The 24,244-nt window shown below is 40.0% G+C and overlaps 2 protein-coding genes and 2 long non-coding RNA genes across 4 annotated transcripts; 3 read left to right on the top strand and 1 right to left on the bottom strand.

The window, feature by feature from the left end:
* The first annotated feature begins 148 nt into the window (after positions 1 to 148).
* On the top strand, positions 149 to 7,949 carry LOC141301501 (uncharacterized). The gene is made up of 4 exons (XM_073831697.1): positions 149 to 836; positions 947 to 1,121; positions 7,634 to 7,736; positions 7,932 to 7,949. The coding sequence occupies exons 1-4, from the start codon at positions 149 to 151 to the stop codon at positions 7,947 to 7,949; spliced, it is 984 nt and encodes a 327-aa protein (XP_073687798.1).
* A 1,367-nt stretch (positions 7,950 to 9,316) lies between these two features.
* Positions 9,317 to 10,975, top strand: LOC141301889 (uncharacterized). The gene is made up of 3 exons (XR_012342252.1): positions 9,317 to 9,732; positions 9,905 to 9,971; positions 10,301 to 10,975. It is a non-coding gene; the product is annotated as an uncharacterized lncRNA (long non-coding RNA).
* On the bottom strand, positions 10,122 to 11,706 carry LOC141301890 (uncharacterized). The gene is made up of 2 exons (XR_012342253.1): positions 10,883 to 11,706; positions 10,122 to 10,791 (listed from the first exon to the last, which is right to left on the bottom strand). It is a non-coding gene; the product is annotated as an uncharacterized lncRNA (long non-coding RNA).
* Positions 11,707 to 11,852: 146 nt separating this feature from the next.
* Positions 11,853 to 19,603, top strand: LOC141301499 (uncharacterized). The gene is made up of 4 exons (XM_073831696.1): positions 11,853 to 13,014; positions 13,080 to 18,317; positions 18,490 to 18,556; positions 18,886 to 19,603. The coding sequence occupies exons 1-2, from the start codon at positions 11,853 to 11,855 to the stop codon at positions 17,846 to 17,848; spliced, it is 5,931 nt and encodes a 1,976-aa protein (XP_073687797.1). The 3' UTR covers positions 17,849 to 18,317; positions 18,490 to 18,556; positions 18,886 to 19,603.
* The last annotated feature ends 4,641 nt before the right edge of the window (positions 19,604 to 24,244 follow it).

Raw genomic sequence — 24,244 nt, 5'->3', positions numbered from 1 at the left:
ATTGAACTTTAAATGTGGAATAAAGTGCTTTCTAAAGCCTGAGAGCCCATTCATTCAACGCCAATCCCCGAAGTACAAACATATACTTTCCTGTGCTGTTTTGCGCATTGACAAGATGCCCGTTGAAACTTGTCCAATCTGTTGTAGAATGTATGGCCGTCTCAGCCAGCACCTCCTAATTACGCACAATGTGCACAATAAGGAGGAGAGGAAGCTTCTGCTGTCAATGGAGTCAGGCCGCATCAACGCCCGGGCGGGCAACTGCCCGATTCCTGAATGCGGCAAGTCTTCCAACCGCCTTGACCGCCACATACGAACGCATAGTGAAATATCGGTGGTGGAGCAGGAGGACGCCTTGAGGGCCTCCAACCCAGAGATTCCGATGGTGTCCACCCTGGACCTGGAGGAGTGCCAGCAGACAGAAGAGGCTGACGTGCCACCTGACCGTGAAGATCAGGAGGAAGAGGAGTGCGGAAACATGGGGTGTAAGAAACAAAAAGAGTTTCTTAGATCCCAGGTGGCAGACCTGAACAAACTGGTCGACATTCTGACTGACAGTTTAAGAAATGTCACCAGGCGCTTCCGCACCCTGTCGAGGAGGTCGACCCCGTCGGGCGCTGTCCGTGTCGGTCAGGTGGTGCGGAAACTCCTCTCTACTTTTGATAATGAAGAAGAGGCCGCTCAGCCTCCCGAACAGGCCTCCGGTCCTTGTGAGCCCTCCACCAGTGAGCAGCCCACAGAAACCCCATGCGAGGAGCCCTCCGTCAGCGCAGACAAGCCCAGCACCGCGCGGGAAAAAAGCCCCCCTCAGTATCCCGACCACGTGACGGTTCTAAGTGAGTCTGACGCTGCTCTTGTTCTTCTCATTACTATGTAACTACTATGTTATTACTATTTTTTATTACTGGGCTAACTGTGCCTTTGCTCTTTTGCCTTTTGCGTGCAGATGAATTAATGGAGGGATACAGTCGGTACCTGTTGGGCCCGGATCCCACCCGCAAGCTGAGGGAAAATGTGGGTGGTCAAATTTACCGGATTAAAAATTTCATCGCCTACATGTCGGAGGGGAAGGGCAAGCTTTCGGACTTCTGCTTTCTGAATGACACGGCCAAAATACACAGGTGAGTATCATTACCTGTTTTTAGCTCGGTGTTATCAAAGGCTTTTTGGAAATTGAGCAATTCCAGCATTACAGACGGTGACATTCAAGGTCAAAACCTGAAATATAAATTTTCATAAATTTTATTCTTTACCAATATATTAAACCATCTCTTTATATTTTTCGAAACCCCTAAAAATAGAGTCTAGACATCAGAAAAGTTTCAGTCTAAAACCCTGTTTTATATTTTAAATGAGAGAAATACACATGCGTTACGGACGTGACAAAGAAAGACAGGAGTTTTTGGGACACAACATATTTTGTAAAATTTCTGCGATTTACAGTGCACAGAGCAGAAGTAACAATATCTGCCGAATTGACAAGGGCTGGCTATTTACAAAACCTAAAATATAAATTTTGTTTACATTTTCCCTTTTATATCTCAGCTGATTAATCCGCCTTACGGACGTGACCATTATCCGACTCTGGAAATGCGTATAGAACGCTTTAAAACCTTGAACAGAGACGTCTAACTGTAACTAATAGTAAAAACATTCGTTTAGGCCATTATTTAACTAATTAATGTATACAAAAAGGAGACGTTTTAATGTTTTATCTTTTTTTTTATTAATAAACTAGGCGAATGTTTTATTTCACAGTGATGACTCGCATCTCCACAGACCTGTACTGGATGTGGCTTAAGAGAGAAATAAAGCCTTCATTTTACATAAATGCGGAGTATTTAATTTTCTTTTTTAATTGTTTCGTTTAAAAGTAGACATTTTAAGCTTTCTGTAGACATATCTCTTGTAGCCTATGTGAGACACACGCTGAGTTCCAGCCAGAGACAGACAGAGATGGCAGAAAGCGCATCTGGTCTTTCTTTAGTATTTCTAAAAAAATAAAAAATTAAAATATATAACTAAACAATAGAGTTTATAGAGTTTGAAATCCGCTTTATTTTTTGTCATTTTAAAATGACCTAACGGAACAATGCCGCTCCGATGCATTGCTGATCAGGATTAAACGGATCCGCTCAAAAAATGTTTCAATGACTTGCTTATGCATTAACACTTTGGTAAGTTAGTTATACACAGGTTTAAAAATAGCTCTTACCTCTATTGTTGTTTATATATGTTTATTTATGTACCGTGGTCCTGCTAGATGCGAAACTTAGTTCTTTACATGAGATTCACGTTTTGCATCTGCATAACAAAAAATATTTTCATATGCAATGATACGAAATTCATCCAAACAAAATCTGTTGTTTTATATCTGCCTCGATAGCGACGAGTTATTTGGATCACAAACACTTGAATATCGATAATAGCACATCATCACAAGTCTACATCCGAGACAAACGCAGTTATAACCTGCAAATTGGAGAAAATATTTGACGTTTTAAAATGATCTAACGGGCCGATGCCGCTCCAATTCGTTGGTCATTAGTTGCTGTTGATCGAGATTACGCAGATGTCGCAGCATAAACTTGTTTTAATACATTGCTTATGCATTAAATAATAAAGGTTGTTAAATATGCTGAATATATGTTGTAAAATGCCATAGCCTAATCTTATTCGCAATCCAGCATAGTGAATTATTTTTAACATGCAATGATACAAAATAAAACCTAACAAGATTTGTAATGAAGATTAAGACAGATCCTCAACATATCTCTTGCTCACTCAGCAGCATGCGCGCAGAGCATGCAAAATCTTACTTTCTGCCTGAATGCAGCACAGATAGCGACACAAGTTATTTGAAAAACATAAAATGTTTAAATAAGATAATTGTCACGTATTGGTCGTCCTGTCATCATAAACTCTTGCATTACACATCATGGACTTAATTCCCCACAAGCCACTGCACCAATCACTGCATTCACCTGCTCCCTGTTTCTCACTGCACTGATCACTGCTCTCACCTGCAGCTCATTCACACACACACACACACACACACACACCTGCAGCTCATTCACACACACACACACACACACACACACACACACACACACCTGCAGCTCATCACACGGACAGCTTATATGCCACTCACACACTTAGCTTCTTCGCGAAGTCTTGTATTGCCCCGGCTGCATTTCTGAGCGTTTCTTCCCGTGTTTGTTTTCTCGTCTTTGATTCCTGGACTCCCTCCCGTGTTTGATTCTCGCTGCCAGCCCCGACCTTTCTGCCTGTGTTTTGACTACGATTTCTGCCTGCCCCTTTGTGTTTGTCTGTTCTAAATAAATGCTGCAAATGGATCCGCACGTCTCAGTCCGTCCCTGTGACAGAAGACTTCGCCGCTACAAGGATCCAGAAGCTAGTATGGTGTCATCCGGTTCCAGCACGAACCCCACTGTACAGATCATGCGTCTCAAGCAGGGTGAGGGGACTATTGAGGATTATGCGATGGACTTCATTGAATTGGCAAATCTGTCTTCTATGGATGATCAATGCCTGATGATTTTCTTCCGTGGAGGACTCTTAGAGCCATTGGCTTCCCTCATGCCCATGATTGAACCGGGCTGGACTTTACAATATTATATGGATCTTGCTCTTTTGTTGTGTGTAGGGCTGCAACGATTAATCGAACGATGTTGTGAGGCGCGTCTAGACAATGAAGCCGGTACTTTGATTAGTAGTAAATCTCCATCACGTGCGTTCAGCTGGAGCGGCAATTCAAACACCCCGCCGTAAATCACTGACAAGCCACGCCAAATCGCGCTGAAAATCGAATTCGATCCATGGTTCCGCCCAGCCTTCCAGAGCCTCCGCTGGTTCCGCCCAACCTTCCAGAGCCTCCGCTGGTTCCGCCCAGCCTTCCAGAGCCTCCGCTGGTTCCGCCCAGCCTTCCAGAGCCTCCGCTGGTTCAGCCCAACCTTCCAGAGCCTCCGCTGGTTCCGCCCAGCCTTCCAGAGCCTCTGCTGGTTCCACCCAGCCTTCCAGAGCCTCCGCTGGTTCAGCCCAACCTTCCAGAGCCTCCGCTGGTTCCGCCCAGCCTTCCAGAGCCTCCGCTGGTTCAGCCCAGCCTTCCAGAGCCTCCGCTGGTTCAGCCCAGCCTTCCAGAGCCTCCGCTGGTTCCGCCCAGCCTTCCAGAGCCTCCGCTGGTTCAGCCCAGCCTTCCAGAGCCTCCGCTGGTTCAGCCCAGCCTTCCAGAGCCTCCGCTGGTCTCGCCCAGCCTTCCAGAGCCTCCGCTGGTTCCGCCCAACCTTCCAGAGCCTCCGCTGGTTCCGCCCAGCCTTCCAGAGCCTCCGCTGGTTCAGCCCAACCTTCCAGAGCCTCCGCTGGTTCAGCCCAACCTTCCAGAGCCTTTGCTGGTTCCACTCAGCCTTCCAGAGCCTCTGCTGGTTCCGCCCAGCCTTCCAGAGCCTCCGCTGGTTCCGCCCAGCCTTCCAGAGCCTCTGCTGGTTCAGCCCAGCCTTCCAGAGCCTTTGCTGGTTCCGCCCAGCCTTCCAGAGCCTCCGCTGGTTCAGCCCAGTCTTCCAGAGCCTCTGCTGGTTCAGCCCAGTCTTCCAGAGCCTCCGCTGGTTCCGCCCAGCCTTCCAGAGCCTCCGCTGGTTCAGCCCAGTCTTCCAGAGCCTGGTTATAGCCGGTAACAGTTTCTGACTTTTTGGTTTTGGGAGGTTTGAAATAACTGTGTATGTCCCTTAAATTGATTCATTTTATTTGTTTCAATATACTCTATTTATTTTAATCAAACAACAAACAGATTTAATTTTTTTTTAGTGCAGTACTTCACTCAGGACACACCGTCTGACAAGTTTATATACATTACATCTCATTAATATTCATATTTACTTCATAAAAGGTATGTCCACAAAAAGCCTTTCTAGGCCCTGTCAAATAAGTTGCAGTTGTCAGCTCCGCAAGCTGTGTGTGGACAATTGACCAACTGTAACTTATTTCATTCCTGTCAATGTACTCTGTTACTGTCCAGCTCTGCCCACCTGTAACTTATTTGACGTGACCTTCACAGGCTGTCTGTGGACATTGCCTTAATAAGTCATAATTGAGAGTTATATTAATTTTATTATGCAAAGTATACAGTAATACACTCAGGAAACACTGCATGACTCGTTAAGGCACATTACAACTCATCAATACTCATATTTTCTTACACTAACACTTTTCTAACACTTTTACACTTTTCTAACACTTGCTTTATTTGATTTCAGCACTGAGGGACCCAGGTGGACCTCTTCAGTCAGAGTGGAAATGATAAAGGCCTCTATAAGAAGCACTCAATTGACCACCCCCTTCTTCGGGATTCAATGAGTATTTGCATGCAGACTTGGGCAACAAGAACAGCAAACAAGAGGTAAGTGAATTAAATGAGTAAATGAAAAAAAAGTCTTTGGTGCAGACAAGGTATTCATTTTTCCCTCTTATATGACATTTGCATATTACAACCTGGCAGGGGTTAAATTGGGATTTGTTATGTGGGGGGATCTATGGTGGCAGGCTATACATATATATATATATATATATATATATATATATATATATATATATATATATATATATATGAAAAAAGAGAAACTGATTATAAGTAACTTTGCAAGTACATGAACCTTCTACTTAGCCTAACATTAACCTAAGTCTACACTGTAAGGAGTGTTAGTTGGTGAGAGTTAGTTGCTTATAGTCAATAGACTAAGGGGACCATCAAATTAAAACGAATATAATGTAAAAAATAAATGTAATATGATATAGTCCATTACAAATGAAGTCGATTTAATATGGTGTCTATTGTGTGTTATAAATAATCATAATATTAAAAGTTATAACCACTAATATTTAAGTATTATAATGTATGATAATTGTTGTTATGAATATTCATTGGATGATATAACATATTATAAGTTTTTATTTTTTTTATTTTTTTTATAATGCATTATGCGTTCATTATAATGCCTTAGAAATACCCTTATAATAGGGGCTTCATATAAAGTGTTACCAAATCAGTGAGAGACAAAACATTTCACGATTCTTCTTAAAAAAAAAAAAAAAAAAAAAAAAAATATATATATATATATATATATATATATATATAATGTTTTTTTTAGTATTTATACAACTTTTACAACTTCAACTGATTACATGCATTCGTTTTATTGTTGTACATTTAGAATAAGCAGAATAGGATTAGAGGTAAAAATATTCCTTAACATACGAGGAACTCTGGTGTTCATCCCTCGTATTACAGTCTTCATCTATCTCTCTCTCACATCTGGATACTTTTAATGTTTTTGGGTCCTCTGACAATGATAAAATTTTGATACCAAGTGTATTTCCTAAGAATGATTTGTTCTTCAAATATACAAAGTTTTGAAGAGTTGGTATTAGGCACTTTAAAGATATATGACAAATAATGTAACTTTTTTTTACTGTGACCTTAATAGATCACCACATCAACACTCTTCAAGATATCCCAAATCCGCTCACAATTTAGCATTTTGAGTATATTCTTATCATGTTGACAAAGTTTGGTGTGAACAATGTCATTCTTTTACGAGTATTATGATTTTATTTACAGCCTGATTTTTCCAAAAATCCACATTCAAATAAAAATAGCCAACTTCCTGTTTATTATAGCTAATGAGTGTTAATTAGAAAGTTGTCCGGATTGATGAGAACAATATGTGTACTGAGTTTGGTGACTGTAGACAAAACTAAACCCCCAACTTTTGTCAAAAGGTGGCGCTATAGAGTGCCTCCTCCACGCCTATTTATGGGCTGTTATCAGTGTCTAAATATCATTAATACAGATGTGTGTGTTGAGTTTCATGAAATTCTAAGTATTTAGAGTGGCTCAAAAACACAAAAAGTTAAAGTTAAAATTTGACATGTTGCCATGGCAACATGATAAAAGTTATCGATAAAGCCCTTCACAGATTCTCATCGGCCGTGTTTCGACATTATTGGGATGAAGTTTGAAGCAAATTGAGTAAAATTAAGAGGCTGATTTAAAAGCATTTAGAAAACGTGCTATAACTTTGACTCATAATAGTCACATCTCTGTGATCAGCATCATACAATGAACAAACTGCTGAAGTTTGGTCAAAATCAGACAAAGTGTGTTAAAGTTATTAGACACATCCAGTTTCTCAATTCTCGCCATAACTTTGTCGCCCCGCCACGGCCAAACCGTTCGAAATATCAAAATTCCCCTGGCAATTTAGCGTCCCCAATGTCTTGAGATCATGCTGACCCCGAGTTTGGTGGCCATCGGTGGAAAGGCCTAGGAGGAGTATATCAAATTCCATTGCATGCACTTTTTAGACATCCCTGAATAGCTGACTTCCTATTGGGCGAAGCACAGACTTTGAGCACGAAAGTTGTTCAGCCCGATGAGGTCTATATGTGTATGAATTGCTTTAATGGCGAATTTGTGTCTACCTTTGAGTGCAGGTGAAGACACGTTCAGTGGAGCTGGAGGCCGTGGAAAAGCAGATCCAGGGGTTGTTGACCAGGCAGATCGAGCTGCGGGACAGAAAAACACTCCCATTACCTCTACTCCATATGATTTTCTGCACAGGTCCGGTGCACCCAGGACGCGATCCTCCCAGATGTCACTCACTCCGCCGGGACACCACGGACCCTGGGTGCAGCAGCAGCGTAAGACGCGAGCCAGACCCCGGGTGAGGACCTCCCCCCTCCGCCGCCTCCGGTCTTCGAGATCTCCACCCGGAACTGCTTCGCTCCCCTCCGCGAGACGGAACGCGACGCTGTGATCATCGGAGACTCCATTGTCCGGTACGTTCGTGCTAACTTTGCTAACGGTAAAGTGCACACTCACTGTTTCCCTGGTGCTCGCGTTCTCGATGTCTCTTCAGAGATACCTGCCATCTTGAAGGATGATGTGAGCGTCGGTGAAATCATCCTGCACGCGGGGGTGAAGGATGTCAGGCTGCGGCAGACGGAGGTCTTTAAGAGGGATTTCAGGAGCCTGATCGAGACAGTACGCAGTACATCGCCCGCGACGAGAATCATCGTGTCAGGACCGCTTCCCACGTATCGACGTGAACACGAAAGGTTCAGTAGACTTTTTGCTCTAAATGAATGGTTGTTGTCATGGTGTAAAGAACAGAAACTGCTCTTTGTTAATAATTGGAATCTTTTTTGGGAGCGTCCTAGGCTTTACCGCGCTGATGGCCTGCACCCCAGCAGAGTCGGAGCAGAACTCCTGTCGGACAACATCTCCAGGACGCTGCGCTCCATTTGACTAGTAAGCATATCTTCAAATAGTTGTGATGATGGCTTTTGTTATGCACATTTAAACGATAGTATTGGTGCTGTCCAATCTATAAAGACTGTGTCTGTTCCTCGAATAGTGAGGTCAAAACAAAAATTTAATGCAGGATCTAGAAAAAATCTAATCTTGATTAAACCAGAAAAATGCACAATAAATGAACAAAAACTATTTTTAAAGCTTGGGCTCCTAAACATTAGATCACTCGCACCCAAAGCACTTATTGTAAATGAAATAATCACAGATAATAGTTTTGATGTACTCTGCTTGACTGAAACTTGGCTAAAACCAAACGATTATATTGGTCTGAATGAGTCTACTCCACCAAACTACTGTTATAAGCATGAACCCCGTCAGATCGGCCGTGGCGGTGGTGTAGCAACAATTTATAGTGATATTTTCAATGTTACCCAGAAAACAGGGTACAGGTTTAATTCATTTGAAGTACTCCTACTTAATGTCACTCTGTCAGATATGCAAAATAAACCTCTCCTATCTCTTGCTCTGGCTACTGTGTATAGAACTCCAGGGCCGTATACAAATTTCCTAAATGAATTTGCAGATTTCCTTTCAGACCTATTGGTTAATTTTGATAAAGCATTAATTGTTGGAGATTTTAACATTCATGTTGATAATACAAATGATGCGTTAGGACTTGCATTTACTGACCTGATAAACTCTTTTGGAGTCAAACAAAATGTCACTGGGCCCACTCATCGTTTTAATCATACACTAGATCTAATTATATCGCACAGACTTGATCTAACTAATATAGATATCGTACCTCAAAGCGATGATGTTACTGGAGAAAAACTAACTTAGAAGTTTTTAGAATTGCATGGAAAAACAGTATGTCCAGCTATAGACGGGCTTTAAAAGTTGCTAGAGCCGAGTACATCCACCAACTCATAGAAAAAAACCAAAACAATCCAAGGTTTTTATTTAGCACAGTGGCTATGTAACCAAGGTTACCAGAGAGTAACAGAGGAAGAAAACTAATTTATAAATTTTAAGTGGAAATCTAATAATACATAAAGTATTAAAACATATTTAAAATAAGTTTATTTCTAAAAGAAAATCTTAATTTTATGTAAACACATACTATTAATTGGTTGTATATGTGGCCAATAGTCAGCCGTCTTTGATTTAAGAAGGACCAATGAGAGCGCTGAATGCGGCACGGCAGAGAAATTGATATCCGGGGTTTCGCACATGGAATGCACGCAGAGTTAGCAGCAGCTCGCTAAACAATTGCATCGATTTATGTGGAGAACGGTTTTTGCTTTATTTTTGCATTTGATTCCTGAAGAGAATATTTTCATTTTGCTTCATGAGAAATTGAGAAAGAGAAACGATCTCCTAGAGGAACTTTGATAAAGGATATTGTAAGTAAAGTGACAAACTTTATTTTGTAATACTCATAAAAGCAAATTAGTAATGTAATCGAGTGAAACACATTCTATTTCATGAATATCAAAAGATATGCTGATATTTATGTACTTTATAAGCATCAGAGAAATGCTTAAGTGTTTACAGCATGTATTTTTGATTAAAAAGGAGAAAGAAACGGATTTAAAGGAGACGAGGTGCCTTCTGGAAATTTCTGTATTTAACGATCTCCTTGGTAAGTCAACTGACTTATTACTAGTTACAAATCAAATTGTTATTATTGTTTAAGAAGGGAAATAGGAGGAATTAAATCTGTGAGTATGATTTATGTATGTGAAACTGTGTAAAGCTGTATTTGGAAAGTAGAAAAACAGTCACAGACATGTTACATATAAAGAAAATATTCTTTATTTGAAGGATTCATTTACATATATTCAAGTTGTGTTTAAAATGTGTATATGTACAACGATTAGTTTATTTTCATGAGTTTATTTTGATACAATGTTATTGACTGTTGTTACAATGAAGATATTCATTATTGTTTTATGACCTTGTTTGTTCAAGGTCAGGTTTTTTGTTGTGGTTTTGTCCTTCCATGAGTCGATCCTCTGTCGAAGTCTGTATCTTGGATCTGTCCCGACCTTCTGTTGGTGCTTAGGAGGGTTTGGACTGGCGAGCCCCCTGGATTCCGTTCTTGGATAGTCTGTGAAAAAAGACCACTTAGTGAACTCTGCGAAGGGTAGGAAATCGAATGACTTTTCTTCTGTTTTTTCTTTCTTCTTGGATGAAGACATTCTTTCCTCGTGACGGATAAACTCTATGGACAATTCAAAATCTGGTTTTCTGAGAGACTGGACAATTTAAGGTTGAAATAGGAAAACTTTGTTTTATTGAAAATTCAAATTGTCAAATTGTTGAGTTACAACTGAAATTGTAATTTTATTTATTTTTTGATTTTATGCTGTTTGGTTTTTGTTGGTTCATTTAAAGGAACAAATAGTGAGTTAATAACTTACCTTGCTGGGAAAAAGAAACCAAAGATAGGTTTTTAAAACCTAAAACAAAGACAAAAAGAAAATTAAGTGCCTGAAAATTTGTAAACATATTGTTTTTCATTGTCACTGTTCTAAATGTTGAACAACTTACCAAGTGTGGTCTGTGCAAATACAATTCGCTTGTTAAATCAAAATCTTCCGAGTCAGATCTGATCACTGTTGTTGTGGCATCTTTCTCAGCAGCGAATCTATTTTCTTCTGAAACGCTGGTCCGGGTATTTCATAGAGTAAGCGCTACAAAAAGTTGGCGAGCCAGTCCAGGAGATTGTTTGCCTGACAACAACAGTGATTTCTTGATACGACAAATCAAAGACAACTCTTATTGTGAAACAAGTTATCCAAGTGTTAACATTATGGATATAGTTAAAAACGAAAACGTGAATGTTTCCAATGCTGTCATAGTTGGTGGCATAACATTGAGTGAATCTGACCAAAACCTAGAAGCATGGCTTGTGCGGTATGGCAGTATTAGTCGTACTCTACTTATAGATGATCCAACATCTGAATTTCATAGGCAGGCTATAATAGAGTTTGCGCATAGTTCTGCAATGGAAAATCTGAAGCCTCTGTTGCCCTTAAGTATTGTTAGCACTTCAGATGCTGATGTCATATTCACTGTGCGTGCCCTGAGTAGTGTATACTCACCTGTAGCTAAAGATGATGCTACTAAGAGTTATTTGGCAGAGCTGGAAGCCATTGCTAAAGCTACTGGCAAATCTTTTCAAGAAGTGCTTCAAGAGGAGTTAGTAAAGATGAGGTCAGTTAGCCCTACCACTGAACAGCTGCCTAGCTTGAGCGAGAGACAAGGATTTCTTGCAGCAGACTCCCAAACTCGGGGACTCAGCACTGCCAGTTCGGTACATGACCGTGGGTCACCTGCCACGTCACATAGAATGGGAGAAAGTAGAGATGCAGTTCTTTCACCTGACGTTTCTCCATCGTTGGGTGATAACCTGAAAAAACCCCAAAACCTGTCCAAGGAGAATGAGATTAATTCTGTATCTGATAGTAGTGGAATTAACCATCCTACAGCTACGGGGGTGTCACGTCCAGTTCTGACCATGGATATGATAGATCCTCCAGGTGTGCAGAGAGTTGTGGTTGAGCATGTCGTGAGAACAAGTGATGTGACAGCCCAGCATACCACTTTGCGTCTAAGATCTTTCTCAGGGAAAATTCCACGTCCACCAAATGAGCCAGACTTTGAAACATGGAGAGCAAATGTGAGATTCCTTCTGGATGATCCATCTGTTTCGGACTTGTCTCGTACAAGAAGAATCCTAGACAGCTTACTTCCACCTGCTGCTGACGTAATCAAACATGTTAGCCCACAGTCATCACCCTCTGTGTATTTAGAGTTGCTAGAATCAGTGTATGGATCAGTGGAGGATGGAGAAGAGTTGCTGGCGAAGTTCATGACGATGCTGCAGAATCAGGGAGAAAAGCCTTCCAGCTACCTGCATCGATTACAAGTGATGTTGAGTGCAGCAGTAAGGAGGGGTGGTATTGCAGAGAGTGAGCGTGATCGCTGTTTGTTAAAGCAGTTCTGCCGTGGGTGCTGGGATAATGGCTTAATTGCCAATCTTCAGCTAGAAAGAAGAAAGATTAACCCACCATCATTTGCGGAACTAGTAGTGTCTGTCAGAACAGAAGAAGACAGACAAGCTTCAAAAGAGGATCGGATGAGAAGTTATTTTGGGGTGGCTAAACAAGGTCTAGCTTCTTCCAAGCCACGAGCTGCCACTCATCAGTTGTCCGCTCACTCACCTGATGCAATCGTTGGAGCAGTCACTGAAACAGATTCCATGAGAAAGCAAATCTCAGAAATTCATGCCCAACTTGCCTCTATGCAACCACTGACTCACCAGAAGTGCCAGCCCACTTGTTCCAAAGCTATGGAGGTGACTTCACTAAAAAAAGAACTGACTGAACTGCGAGCTCAGATTCAAGCTGTGGAAGCTGCAGTTTCTCAGCAGGTTCCAAACAGAAACTCAGAGGTTGAGGAAATTGTTGAACTTACAAGACTTGTTGCAGAGTTAAAAGCCCAATTAACTGTCTCAGAATCACAGAAACATCCGTCAGGGAGAACATCTGAGTTCAGGAGTCCTTCTGCAATGTCACAGCCCAAGCAAACTAGACATGAAGAAAGTAAATCAGTCGGAAGTGGTGGATTGACTTTAGCTCGACCTCGTCCAGGCTACTGCTTTCGATGTGGAGAGGACGGTCATATTTCTGTTAATTGCGAAAATGAACCAAATCCTTCCAAAGTAGAAACCAAACGATATCAGCTGAGAGAGAAACAAGCTCAGTGGGACCTGAAAAACCGAGGTGCGTCCCCACGGTTAAACTACAAACAGTCTCTGTAGCAGGGCTTACAGAAACTGAAGCAAGACCCACATGCCCTAACAAGCCTGAAAGAGTGTTTAACAAATGTTGTGATACAGTGAAGCAGGAAAAATTACCAAGAGGATTGGTTGGCCTGAAATGTACTGCCCAGCTGTTTGTTGAAGGAACTCCTGTGAATTGTTTGCTAGATACAGGTTCCCAGGTAACCACCATTCCACTTTCCTTTTATCAAGATCATCTCTCAAGTCACCCTCTGAAGTCGTTGGAGTCTTTACTGGAAGTAGAAGGAGCAAATGGGCAGTCAGTTCCCTACTTGGGCTATGTAGAACTCACTCTGACATTCCCCAAGGAATTCTTAGGAGTAAAAGCGGAAGTTCACACTTTAGCCCTAGTGGTCCCTGATTTGATACACGTTCCCCAAGTTCTTGTGGGAACCAACTCCCTCGATGCTCTTTATGCTAACCATGCTCAAGAAAACCCAGAGAACCTCAGTCCAGCTTTTAATGGGTATCGAGCGGTCCTAAAAATTCTGGATGTGAGACACAAACAGATGAACACTGAAGTCCTGGGATGTGTAATGTTGGCAGGAACTGCTTCTAAAGTTGTCTCAGCAGGAAGTGTAGCTGTTCTTGATGGAGTTGTTCATTTAAGTAGTTGTCCTACAGAAAACTTCACAACTTTAGAACAGCCAGTAATGTCGTCTATGCCAGGCGGATTATTGGTAGCCAGTGGTCTTTACACTTTGCCTGCTAAGCGCTCCTTTAGTTTACCTGTATTGGTGAGGAATGACACGCAGCATGACATAGCTGTCCCACCAAAAGCTGTGATTGCTGAAATGCATGCTATTCAGTGTGCAATTGAGACAAAGCCAGGACATGATGTTTCTCAGACTCAAACAAACTCTGACAGCTTGCAGATAAAGTTTGATTTTGGAAATTCCCCATTACCAGCAGAGTGGAAGAGCCGAATATCAGCTGTGTTGAACACAATGTCTGAGGTGTTTGCTTTACATGACATGGACTATGGGCACACGGATAAAGTAAAGCATCGCATCAGACTTAGTGATGAAACTCCCTTTAAACATCGCCCAAGGCCTATTCACCCACAGGACGTCGATGCTGTTCGCAAACACTTACAAGATCTGTTGGCTGCTGGAATTATTCGTGAATCTGAGTCCCCATTTGCGTCCCCTATAGTGGTAGTGAGGAAGAAGAATAATTCAGTGCGCCTGTGCATCGACTTCAGGAAACTTAATTCACAAACTATAAAGGACGCCTATGCGCTTCCCAATCTGGAGGAGGTGTTTTCTGTTTTAACTGGTTCGAAATGGTTCTCCGTCTTAGATCTGAAGTCGGGATACTACCAGATCGAGATGGAGGAAACGGATAAACACAAGACAGCTTTTGTATGCCCCCAAGGATTCTGGGAGTTTAATAGAATGCCACAAGGGATTACAAATGCTCCCAGTTCCTTTCAAAGGCTCATGGAGCGCTGTATGGGCGATCTGAACCGAAAAAAGGTGCTAGTTTTCATAGACGACCTTATAGTTTTTTCAGAAACCCTTGAAGAGCACGAACACCGACTAGTGCAGGTCCTCACACGTCTAAAAGAATATGGCTTGAAACTTTCGCCTGAAAAATGTAAATTTTTTCAGACATCAGTGCGATATTTGGGGCATATTGTTTCTGAGTATGGCGTGGAAACGGACCCAGACAAAATTGAGGCCATTAAAACCTGGCCAAGGCCACAGACTCTTAAAGAGCTGAAATCATTCTTGGGATTTGCCGGATATTACAGGAGGTTTGTTCAGGACTTCTCGAAAATAGTTAAGCCTCTCAACAACCTCACGGCAGGATATCCCCCACTTCGGAAGGGAAGAAAGAGTAAGGACACAAACCGACAATACTACGATCCAAAAGGGAAGCTGGGAGACAGATGGGATGTTTCTTGTCAGGAGGCGTTTGAAACAATTGTGGAGAAATTAACAACTGCTCCGGTTTTGGGATACGCTGACTCTAGATTGCCCTATATATTACATACGGACGCCAGCACTGTCGGCTTAGGCGCCGCATTGTATCAGGAACAGGACGGGCAGTTGAGGGTTCTTGCTTATGCTAGTCGTGGATTAAATAAGAGTGAAGCCCGATACCCGGCTCATAAGCTTGAGTTTTTGGCCCTCAAGTGGGCTATTACCACGAAGTTCAGCGACTATTTGTACGGGACTGAATTTACTGTTGTAACTGACAGTAATCCCTTAACTTATATCCTAACTTCTGCCAAATTGGACTCAACCAGTTATAGATGGCTGTCTGGGTTATCAACGTACAATTTCAAGATCCAATATAGAGCAGGAGCCCAAAACCAGGATGCTGATGGGTTGTCCAGGCGCCCAAACGGTCAGCTGATGAATGATCTAGAGTCCCAAAAAGAACAGGAGAGAATAAAGCAATTCACTCTGAACCATCTAGCTGAAGTTGACAAACATTCGCCTGTGATCCTGCCAGAAGCAGTAAAGGCTGTGTGTGAGAAACATCAGGTTAGCCAGTCACAGGATGGACATTGTCCTGTTTGGATGACATTAGCAGAATCCTTGACGATGAATGCGGATGCATTACCTCAAGAATTCCGAGAAGAATTTGAACATGGCCTACCTGTGGTCCCTTACCTCTCTGAGGAAGATTTAGTAAACCGGCAACGAGCAGATCCCGAGTTGAAGGAAGTCCTGGAGTACCTAGAGTCTGGTGAAAAACCTCTTAGTAGGAAGAACCTGTCACCTACAATGTCTATGTGGATGAGACAGTGGAATAAACTTGAAGTGAAGAATGGAGTATTATATCGGAAAAGAATGGATCAAGGTAGAGAGTTGAGCCAACTTGTGTTACCCGAGGATCTTCGAGAGATGGTACTTACCAGTTTACATGACGACATGGGTCATTTAGGTCTGGAGCGAACTCTTGACCTCCTCCGTTCCAGGTTCTATTGGCCTAAAATGGCTGATGCTGTGGAGAGAAAAGTAAAAACCTGTGAACGTTGCATTCGGAGAAAATCTCCACCACAGAAAGCAGCTCCATTAGTGAACATAAAGACCAGCAGACCTCTGGAGCTGGTCTGTATGGACTACTTAACAGTAGAGCCAGACAATAGCAATACGAAGGATATATTGGTCATTACAGATCATTTTACAAGATATGCTATTGCAGTACCTACCAAGGACCAGAAGGCTCGAACAGTGGCCAGATGTCTCTGGGACCATTTCTTACTACACTACGGCTTCCCAGAAAAATTGCATAGTGATCAGGGCCCAGATTTCGAATCACGGACCATTCAAGAACTGTGCAAAGTCGCGGGTATCCGTAAGGTGAGAACGACGCCCTATCATCCGAGAGGGAACCCAGTAGAGAGGTTTAACAGGACCTTGCTGCAAATGCTGGGAACCCTGGAGAATGACAAGAAAGCCCACTGGAAGGAATTTGTTAAACCGCTTGTGCATGCTTACAATTGCACAAAAAATGATGCGACGGGGTACTCACCTTACGAAATGATGTTTGGCCGACAGCCTCGGTTACCCGTGGATCTCGCGTTTGGACTTCCAGTCAGTGACTCCTCTCATTCTCACTCGCAGTATGTAAAATCTCTCAAGGACCGGCTAGAGGAGAGCTACCGCCTTGCCAGTCGCAACGCTTTGAAGGTGGCTGGAAGAAATAAGAGGAGGTTTGATAGGAATGTAGTTGCCTCTGTTCTGGATGTAGGTGATCGAGTCCTAGTAAGGAATGTCCGGCTAAGAGGAAAACACAAAATAGCGGACAGATGGGAACCTAACGTCTATGTTGTGTTAAAGAAAAACAGTGGTATCCCAGTCTACACGGTTTGCCCGGAAGGAAAGGAAGGTCCGATGCGTACTTTGCATCGTGATTTGCTTTTGCCCTGTGGGTTTTTACCCAACACTGAGTTTTCAGATTCTGCCCAGCAGAAAGAACATCGTAGGCCAAGAACCCGAGCTCAGTCCAGAATTGAAAATGCTGCTGAAGAAGAGACTGTGCATTCTCAGTCTGAATCAGACAGTGAATCTGTTCACTTTGATGTACCTGGAGAGTCATTAGAGTTCACTACTAAAGTTATTCTGGAAGGGAGACCTACTCACCATTCAGAGAGTTCATTGGTTACAAGGAACTTACCTGAAGTTGTGTCCGAGAGTCCGCCATCTGTTGTCCTGGATCGGTTAAGGGAATCTGCACCTGCTGAAAGAAACTTAACCAGTATTGGGGTAGAGAGAAACTCACCTGAGATGTGTCATGGAGAACCGGATGCCTCTGGAGTTGAGCCTGAAAAGAATAGAGAAGATGAATTAGTACAAGTAATCTCAGAGCAAGAATGTAATGACTCAAGCGAGGTACCAGATGAGTCCTTTGAAGTGGTGAATGAAGTTGGACCTGATGCACATGTAGAGAACACCCATCCTCCATCACCCTCTGTCAGACATTTTCCAGACATTCCAACGGTGGCAGATGAGGCAGGGGATATGGAACCAAGACGCTCAAAAAGACAGAGTAGACCACCAGACAAGCTGCAGTATGCACGGTTGGGAAATCCATTGATTTCAGTCATTCAGTCTTTGTTGCAAGGCTTGAGCTCTGCACTATCAGAATCAGTAGATGAACATGATCATATTGCATATAACAATACTGGACCCAGTGTAGATTCACCTGTGTGACTCCCACGCACAGGGACGTGCTGTGATTTAGGAGGGGGAAGTGTAACCAAGGTTACCAGAGAGTAACAGAGGAAGAAAACTAATTTATAAATTTTAAGTGGAAATCTAATAATACATAAAGTATTAAAACATATTTAAAATAAGTTTATTTCTAAAAGAAAATCTTAATTTTATGTAAACACATACTATTAATTGGTTGTATATGTGGCCAATAGTCAGCCGTCTTTGATTTAAGAAGGACCAATGAGAGCGCTGAATGCGGCACGGCAGAGAAATTGATATCCGGGGTTTCGCACATGGAATGCACGCAGAGTTAGCAGCAGCTCGCTAAACAATTGCATCGATTTATGTGGAGAACGGTTTTTGCTTTATTTTTGCATTTGATTCCTGAAGAGAATATTTTCATTTTGCTTCATGAGAAATTGAGAAAGAGAAACGATCTCCTAGAGGAACTTTGATAAAGGATATTGTAAGTAAAGTGACAAACTTTATTTTGTAATACTCATAAAAGCAAATTAGTAATGTAATCGAGTGAAACACATTCTATTTCATGAATATCAAAAGATATGCTGATATTTATGTACTTTATAAGCATCAGAGAAATGCTTAAGTGTTTACAGCATGTATTTTTGATTAAAAAGGAGAAAGAAACGGATTTAAAGGAGACGAGGTGCCTTCTGGAAATTTCTGTATTTAACGATCTCCTTGGTAAGTCAACTGACTTATTACTAGTTACAAATCAAATTGTTATTATTGTTTAAGAAGGGAAATAGGAGGAATTAAATCTGTGAGTATGATTTATGTATGTGAAACTGTGTAAAGCTGTATTTGGAAAGTAGAAAAACAGTCACAGACATGTTACATATAAAGAAAATATTCTTTATTTGAAGGATTCATTTACATATATTCAAGTTGTGTTTAAAATGTGTATATGTACAACGATTAGTTTATTTTCATGAGTTTATTTTGATACAATGTTATTGACTGTTGTTACAATGAAGATATTCATTATTGTTTTATGACCTTGTTTGTTCAAGGTCAGGTTTTTTGTTGTGGTTTTGTCCTTCCATGAGTCGATCCTCTGTCGAAGTCTGTATCTTGGATCTGTCCCGACCTTCTGTTGGTGCTTAGGAGGGTTTGGACTGGCGAGCCCCCTGGATTCCGTTCTTGGATAGTCTGTGAAAAAAGACCACTTAGTGAACTCTGCGAAGGGTAGGAAATCGAATGACTTTTCTTCTGTTTTTTCTTTCTTCTTGGATGAAGACATTCTTTCCTCGTGACGGATAAACTCTATGGACAATTCAAAATCTGGTTTTCTGAGAGACTGGACAATTTAAGGTTGAAATAGGAAAACTTTGTTTTATTGAAAATTCAAATTGTCAAATTGTTGAGTTACAACTGAAATTGTAATTTTATTTATTTTTTGATTTTATGCTGTTTGGTTTTTGTTGGTTCATTTAAAGGAACAAATAGTGAGTTAATAACTTACCTTGCTGGGAAAAAGAAACCAAAGATAGGTTTTTAAAACCTAAAACAAAGACAAAAAGAAAATTAAGTGCCTGAAAATTTGTAAACATATTGTTTTTCATTGTCACTGTTCTAAATGTTGAACAACTTACCAAGTGTGGTCTGTGCAAATACAATTCGCTTGTTAAATCAAAATCTTCCGAGTCAGATCTGATCACTGTTGTTGTGGCATCTTTCTCAGCAGCGAATCTATTTTCTTCTGAAACGCTGGTCCGGGTATTTCATAGAGTAAGCGCTACAGCTAGATTAACAAATAACCAAACACCTCCTGACCTGAATATTCCTGCACAGTTTAATAGTAACGACTTTATGAATTTCTTTACTGATAAAATAGACAACATTAGAAATACAATAACTAATATAGATACAACAGCAACTGATACTTCAGTATTAGTCATTACACCGGAAGAAAAACTTCAGTGCTTTACAACTTTAGAACAGGAAGAATTAAATAAACTTATCACCACATCTAAACCAACAACATGCCTATTAGACCCTGTACCCACTAAACTACTAAAAGAGTTGTTACCTGTAGCAGAAGTACCGCTTCTTAATATTGTTAACTCATCGTTATCTTTAGGTCATGTCCCAAAACCATTCAAACTAGCGGTTATTAAACCTCTAATTAAGAAACCACAGCTAGACCCTGGTGAACTGGCAAATTACAGACCCATTTCTAATCTTCCGTTTATGTCTAAAATTCTAGAAAAAGTTGTGTCTGCTCAATTGTGCTCCTTCTTGCAAAATAATAATATCTTTGTAGAATTTCAGTCAGGTTTCAGGCCCCATCATAGCACAGAAACTGCACTTGTAAAAATCACAAACGACTTGCTACTTGCCTCAGATCAAGGCTGCGTCTCATTGCCAGTTTTACTTGATATTAGTGCTGCGTTCGACACTATAGATCATGACATACTCGTAGATCGATTGCAAAGCTATTCAAGGGCAGGCTTTAAGATGGTTCAGATCATACCTGTCCGATCGCTACCACTTTGTTTATTTAAACGGGGAGTCATCGCAGCTAACACCAGTAAAGTATGGAGTGCCACAAGGATCTGTCCTAGGTCCTCTACTATTTTCAATTTACATGTTACCCCTCGGTAATATTATTAGGAAATATGGGATTAGTTTCCATTGTTATGCTGATGATACTCAACTATATATTTTAACAAGACCAGATGAAACTTCTAACTTAGCAAGTTAACAGAGTGTGTTAAAAATGTGAAAGACTGGATGACCAATAATTTTCTACTATTAAATTCAGATAAGACTGAGATATTACTTATTGGACCAAAAAACAGTACACAGAATCTCTTAAACTGCAATTTGCAACTAGACGGATGTACTGTTATTTCCTCTACAGTCAAAAATCTGGGTGTTATATTAGACAGCAACCTGTCTTTTGAAAATCATATTTCCTATGTTACAAAAACAGCATTCTTCCATCTTAGAAACATTGCTAAGCTACGGAACATGTTGCCTGTCTCTGATGCAGAAAAGTTAGTTCATGCATTCACGTCTAGACTGGACTATTGTAATTCACTACTAGGTGGTTGTCCTGCTTCTTCAATAAATAAGCTACAAAAATCTTATCCTATCAGTGAGAGGCAAATAAAACATTTTGTGATTTTTCTTTAAAAATTAATAAATGATTTTAATGCTCTTTAAGCATTTATATAACTATGTAAAAGTATTCTGACAGTACAGAACATAACAACTGATTCTATGCTATTCTATGATTCTGTTAAAATAAATTGTTTATTGTTAGTTCATTTTTAAATATTATGTTAATGATCTATAAGCATTTGTAAGATAATTATATTAGTACAAATTAACAATTTTTATGTATTTGTTTCTTATTCTAATTAATTGTACTGAGCAGTAAATGGTCGGACTCCAAAAAAATCTTATTCTATCAGTGAGAGACATATAAAACATTCATTGATTTAAAAAAGTCTTATCCTATCAGTGAGAGACAAATCAAACATTTAATGATTTTTCTTTACAAATGTAAAAATTGATTTTAATGCTCTTTAAGCATTTATATAATCATTATGTAAAAGTATTCTGACAGTACAGTACATAACGACTGATTGTTCTATGACCTCTGGTGGTCATACCTGGTATTATATTCTTCATCTGACTATATTATTAATGTGATGGTTGTAATATTTTTGGGGCCTCTGAGCATGATCAAATTTTGATACTAAGTGTATTTCCTAAAATGTATTTATTCTTCATATGTAAAAAGTTTAGAAGAGTTGGGATAATGCACTTTAAAGATATATAAAAACTTTACTGTGACTTTAAAAAAATCACCGCGTCAACACCGTTCAAGGTATCCCAAATCCGCTCACAATTTAGCATCTTCAGTATCTTGACATCATGTTGACAAAGTTTGGTGTGAACTGCTTGGTTTTCCAGAGAGAAGCATTTAAAATTCCACGGCCTGATTTTTCAAAAAAATCCACATTCAAATAAATATAGCCAACTTCCTGTTTATCATAGATAATGAGTGTAATGAGTGATTGATGAGACCAATAAATGTACCGAGTTTGGTGACTGTAGGCAAAACTAACCCCCCAACATTTCACAATTTTTCTTTAAAAATTAAAAAATTATTTTAATGCTCTTTTAAGCATTTATATAATAATTATGTAAAAGTATTCTGACAGTACAGTACATAACAAATGATTCTATGCATTACTTTCATTCTTATACACTGAGAATGAGCAGAACAGGATTGGAGGTAAAAATATTCCTTATCATACAAGACACCTCCGGTGGTCAAACATCGTATTACAGTCTTCATTTGACTATATTATTTGTGTGTTCCTTTATTGTTTTTGGGCCTCTGAGCATGATAAAATTTTGATACCATGCGTGTTTCCCAAGAATGTTTTGTTCTTCATATATACAAAGTTTTGAAGAGTTAGCATAATGCACTTTAAAGATATATGAAAATTAATGTAACTTTTTTTTACTGTGACTTTAAAAAAATCACCACATCAACACCGTTCAAGATATCCCAAATCCTCTCACAATTTAGCATTTTGAGTATATTCTTATCATGTTGACAAAGTTTGGTGTGAACTACTTGTTTATGTTTTGTTTAGTATGATTTTATTTACAGCTTGATTTTTCCAAACAATCCACATTCAAATCTAAATAGCTGGCTTCCTGTTGGTCGTAGCTAATGAGTGTAAATTAGAAAGTTGTCCAGATTGACGAGATCAATATATGTCCAGAGTTTAGTGACTGTAGATAAAACTAACCCCCCAACTTTTGTCAAAAGGTGGCACTATTGAGTGCCTCCTCCACGCCTATTTATGAGCTTTTGCCACTGTCTAACTGTCATTAACCCTCTAAGCGCCAAAGTCGCAGAATTGCGACAAGACGTCATACCCATTGAAATAGACTGTAGTTCCTAATACGGTGTAATTTCTCATTTGTATTCCTAACCACTAGATGGCAGACATGTAGTACTTCGATTCTAGACCAAAATTACGTCTTGTTCCTGTTCAAAGTATTGGCGGAAATCATAGAGAAAGCGAGCGATCTTCATTGATGCGGAAGCAGTACAGTTCATAGTGTAAATAGAGTAAATTGTCAGATTTGTGAGGAGAAAAGCACCAAACGGCTGATAAAAAGTTGTACCGTGAAGATGTGTTGCAAATGTTATTTGCTGATTGTGACTCTAAAGGGGAATATTTGTCTTTTGGAAATGACGATCGGCCGTCTAATAGACGCGCATCTCGCGGTACATCTTTGCGGAGCAGTTGTGCCGCTGTGTAAGACGAGATTGTTCATGAAGCACGAACAAATAAAGCACAAACAAATGTTGCAAATGTTATTTGCCGATTCTCACTCTGAAGGGGAATGTTTGCCTTTTGGAAGTGACGATCGGCCGTCTAATAGACGCGCGTCTCCCGGTACATCTTTGCCTCGCAGTGGTGCCGCCGCGCAAGACGAGAAAGTGTTTACAAAGCATAACCAGCGATCATTTCGTCCCTTTGCCCAAAAGGAATGGGGGTGGCAGGGGTGAATATGGTCATAGTGTACACAGGGGTATAATAATATTCTAATAATTTAGTAATTTCTTCTGTTTTATTGTTGGTTTCCTCTATTCTCATCCATTTGATCATTTTACTACTGTATAGTGTAATATGTAATATTTTTGTTTTATTGTTGGTGTTCTCTTTTTTGATCATTTAGAATGAGGATAAAAAAAATAAAAACATGCAAATAAGTTCAAACATCCATTTATTATCTTTTATTTCCTGAATATTACTTGTGAAATGATCAAACAGTTGGCTACTGTTCACATGCATTTTATTACTACATCGAATAGTAATATAGTAATAATTTAGTACTTTTTCCTGTTTTATTGTTGGTTTCCTCTTTCTGATTATTTGAAATAAGGATAAAAGACAAAAAAATTAGCAAATAACTTCAAACATCCATTCATTATTTATTATTTCCTAAATATTATTATGAACTGATCAAACAGTTGGCTACTGTTCACATGCATTTTACTATATAGAATAGTAATAATTTAGTACTTTTTCCTGTTATATTGTTGGTATCCTTTTTTCTGATTATTTGGAATGAGGATAAAAGACAAAAAATGTGCAAATAAGTTCAAACATCCATTCAATATCTATTATTTCCTGAGTATTACTGATGAACTAATCAAACATTAGGCTACTGTTCACGTGCATTTTACTATATAGTATAGTAATATAGTAATAATTGAGTAATTTTTCCTGTTTTATTGTTGGTTTTCTCTTTTCTGATCATTTGTAATGTGGATAAAAAGACAAAAAACTAAAAAACATCAATTCAATATCTACTATTTCCTGAATATTA

The sequence above is a fragment of the Garra rufa genome, chromosome 25, assembly GCF_049309525.1.
Source record: "Garra rufa chromosome 25, GarRuf1.0, whole genome shotgun sequence".
NCBI lineage: Eukaryota > Metazoa > Chordata > Actinopteri > Cypriniformes > Cyprinidae > Garra > Garra rufa.
Note: the sequence above shows the minus strand (reverse complement) of the source record. Positions and strands in the feature narration are given on the sequence as shown.